The 2,709-nt window shown below is 36.1% G+C and overlaps 1 protein-coding gene across 1 annotated transcript; it reads right to left on the minus strand.

Moving 5' to 3' along the window:
• Positions 1–1,093: 1,093 nt before the first annotated feature.
• Positions 1,094–2,207, minus strand: LOC117909093 (cysteine-rich and transmembrane domain-containing protein WIH2-like). Its single transcript, XM_034822997.1, has 3 exons — positions 2,043–2,207; positions 1,766–1,958; positions 1,094–1,415 (listed from the first exon to the last, which is right to left on the minus strand). The coding sequence occupies exons 1-3, from the start codon at positions 2,092–2,094 to the stop codon at positions 1,370–1,372; spliced, it is 291 nt and encodes a 96-aa protein (XP_034678888.1). The 5' UTR covers positions 2,095–2,207; the 3' UTR covers positions 1,094–1,369.
• Positions 2,208–2,709: the final 502 nt, after the last annotated feature.

Genomic DNA, 2,709 nt, shown 5'->3' on the forward strand with positions numbered 1-2,709 from the left:
AAAAATCATAAAATAAAAACTCAAATTTATAAAATAAAATTTTCAATAATTATTTAAAAATAATTAACATTTTATATATATATATATATATATTATCAAAATAACATATTTGACCATGTACTACACGACCTTAAACACGAGCACATAAAATTTGAATTAGAATTATTTTTAGTGAAAACTCATTTTTTCCAAATAATTTTCATTTGTCAAGCGAATTTTTAAATTGTTCTGTTATTGAAAACAGTTTCCAAACAGGCCTTAGTTCCAAGGGACTTCCAAACCTCCAATGTCAACCAAAAAAAAAAAAGAGAATCTCAACCAAATAATAAGAAAACTGTTATTGAAAACAGTTTCTAGTTTCCAAGGAACTTCCAAACTTCCAATTTTGACCAAAAAAATAAAATAAAATGAAACCAAGTGGATCAAATCCACGTTTGTACCAAGAGCCAGGAAGGAAAATTGATTTGTGGTGGATTGATAAGGGGTTGGTGAGGACTGTAGATGAGGATATGATTTTTCATGAAAAGTAAAAGGAATCAAAGATGAAGTTGTATACTTGAATCATTATTGGGAAAAGAAGAACGGGTCAACTTCATCACAGTTGTTCCCAGCTTCAATGAGAAACAAACGTCACGACAACCAAAGAATGAGACACCACAACTCCACATTTTCCTACGTTTTCCTTTCTTCTTCTCCAAGCAACCAGTCAAACACCTTCACCAACCAGGCCTGCTCATTACAGGGCAGCATGTTCCAGCAGAATATGATATTTTGGGGTTGTAGTCACAACCTAGTTCAAAATTTATCAACCCATCACAGGAAAGAAAATCTGAAAACATCCCGTTTTACCCTTTTCTTCCAAAAGAGACATTCTCCAACTCTTTTCACCGGTGGAGATTCCGTTCCGGACAACGGAACCATTCATTGATTATTCTTTCGGAGCTTTCTTCCAAAGTGGGAAAAGTCCCATGGAGGTGCAATCAATCCAACCTATCTTCTGCCTTTATCACAAATAATAATTCATGGAAAATAATCAAACCACAAGATCTGGTAGGCAAATGTTCCAGAAATCCAACCCCATCAACAACAAAAATAGAAAAGCCATAGAATTTAGATCAAATTCCAAAGACGTATTTCAATTTCCATGAAGAAAATCAGAATCTCCCACAAATTTACATACCTAAGAACCAAAATGAAAAGAAAAAAAAAGAGACAGGAATTTTCACGCAAATGTTTTTAATTATTCAGAAAAGGAGAGAAACCCAGAAACAAAAGAGACCATTCTAGATGAACTGAATATAGAATTCAAATTTCTTGCACAGTTGCCGTAAATCAATCTTCAATTGAATCGCCCTTTTTCAGGTTCTCATCAGAAGCAAGCGTCTAGAAGACAGCAGCAGCAGAGAGCAGCCAAACTGCCAATTATCCAAATTTAACCAAATTAAAATAAAAACAAACAGATTCTAAAAAAACACTCAATCTTTAAATTTTGCCCAAAAAAATAGATAGCATTTTGGGAAACAACATTTTGAAAATCCAAAATATATATCAAATTACGAGCATATCCCTCTTCCAGGAGGGTATTTTGGGAATCACCGACGACCAGATCGTGATAGGCGGAGAGACGATGGTCCCTTTGAGAATCACCGACGAGCGCGTTGACTCGTTCTCGACTCGGATCGCCCAGATCTGAGCCATCGGGGCCGATTACAACATCCAAAAAAAAAAAACAAAAAAAGAGAAAGAGATGAAACAGAGCTCTCACCAGCCTTCAAGCAAACCAGAGCTATGACTCTGCTGCTGCTGTTGAGGCTGAGGCTGACCGTACTGAGGAGCGTACTGCGGAGCGTACCCTTGCTGAGGGTACCCTTGCTGAGGGTACCCCTGTGGAGGATACCCCTGTGGAGGATACCCGGCCGGTGGATAAGCGTCCTTAGGGTACCCTTCCGGCGGATAACCTAAAAAACCAAAAACCCCAAAGTCAAACCAGAACCACCCAGATCCAAACCGACAAACCACAAAAACACCGAAATCCGACCTACCTTGCTGAGGCGGAACGCCGACCGGAGGCTGATGCTGGTTGTAATAACTCATACTTCGCGGCCGAGTAACAGAGATCGACTCCTTCCTCCGCTAATAATCGTCGAAGGAAAATATGGTTGGGTTTTGTTTATGAGAAAGGAGAATTCATATATATATATATATTAAAAAAAAAAGAAAAAAAAAAAGAAAGAATTTTTATAGGGGAGGTGGGAAGTGGTGTTGGGTTGTGACAAGGCGGTTACTTTTTGTGTTCGTATTGTATTTGTATTGGGAAAACGCAGTCAGAAAACGCGTACGATACGCGTCAACCACGTTAACCACTAACGGTTTCCGCTTCTGACTTCTAACTGCGGTTCCATTTGTTCACAAATAATTAAGGCAAGACTTTATTTATTTAGAAATAATATCAATTAACACTTTCCTTCCGGCTAAATTGAAAATTTTTCCCTTTTTTATTTAGTTTTCCGTTGACTAACAGAAGTTAATAAATAATAATAATTGTTTTTTTGTTTTTTTAAATATATAATTCTTTTTTTTACTTTCTTAACGAATAAGCAATAAAAAGTATATTTAATTTTTATAGTAAGAAAATTCTAAAAAAACTAATTTGGCAAGCATAAAAGTGTTTAGTCAAATCTAGATTATTAAATGGAATTTAGGTTAAAA

The sequence above is a fragment of the Vitis riparia genome, chromosome 3, assembly GCF_004353265.1.
Source record: "Vitis riparia cultivar Riparia Gloire de Montpellier isolate 1030 chromosome 3, EGFV_Vit.rip_1.0, whole genome shotgun sequence".
Classification (NCBI taxonomy): Eukaryota; Viridiplantae; Streptophyta; class Magnoliopsida; order Vitales; family Vitaceae; genus Vitis; species Vitis riparia.

Bases quoted from the DNA above. Each gene is read 5' to 3' on its own strand.
- LOC117909093 (XM_034822997.1), bottom strand. From the start codon at position 2,094: ATGAGTTATTACAACCAGCATCAGCCTCCGGTCGGCGTTCCGCCTCAG. The intron at 1,959-2,042 runs GTAGGTCGGATT...TTGGTTTTTTAG, and splicing joins CGGCGTTCCGCCTCAGCAAG to GTTATCCGCCGGAAGGGTAC. The intron at 1,416-1,765 runs GTGAGAGCTCTG...GATAATTGGCAG, and splicing joins TCTGGTTTGCTTGAAGGCTG to TTTGGCTGCTCTCTGCTGCT.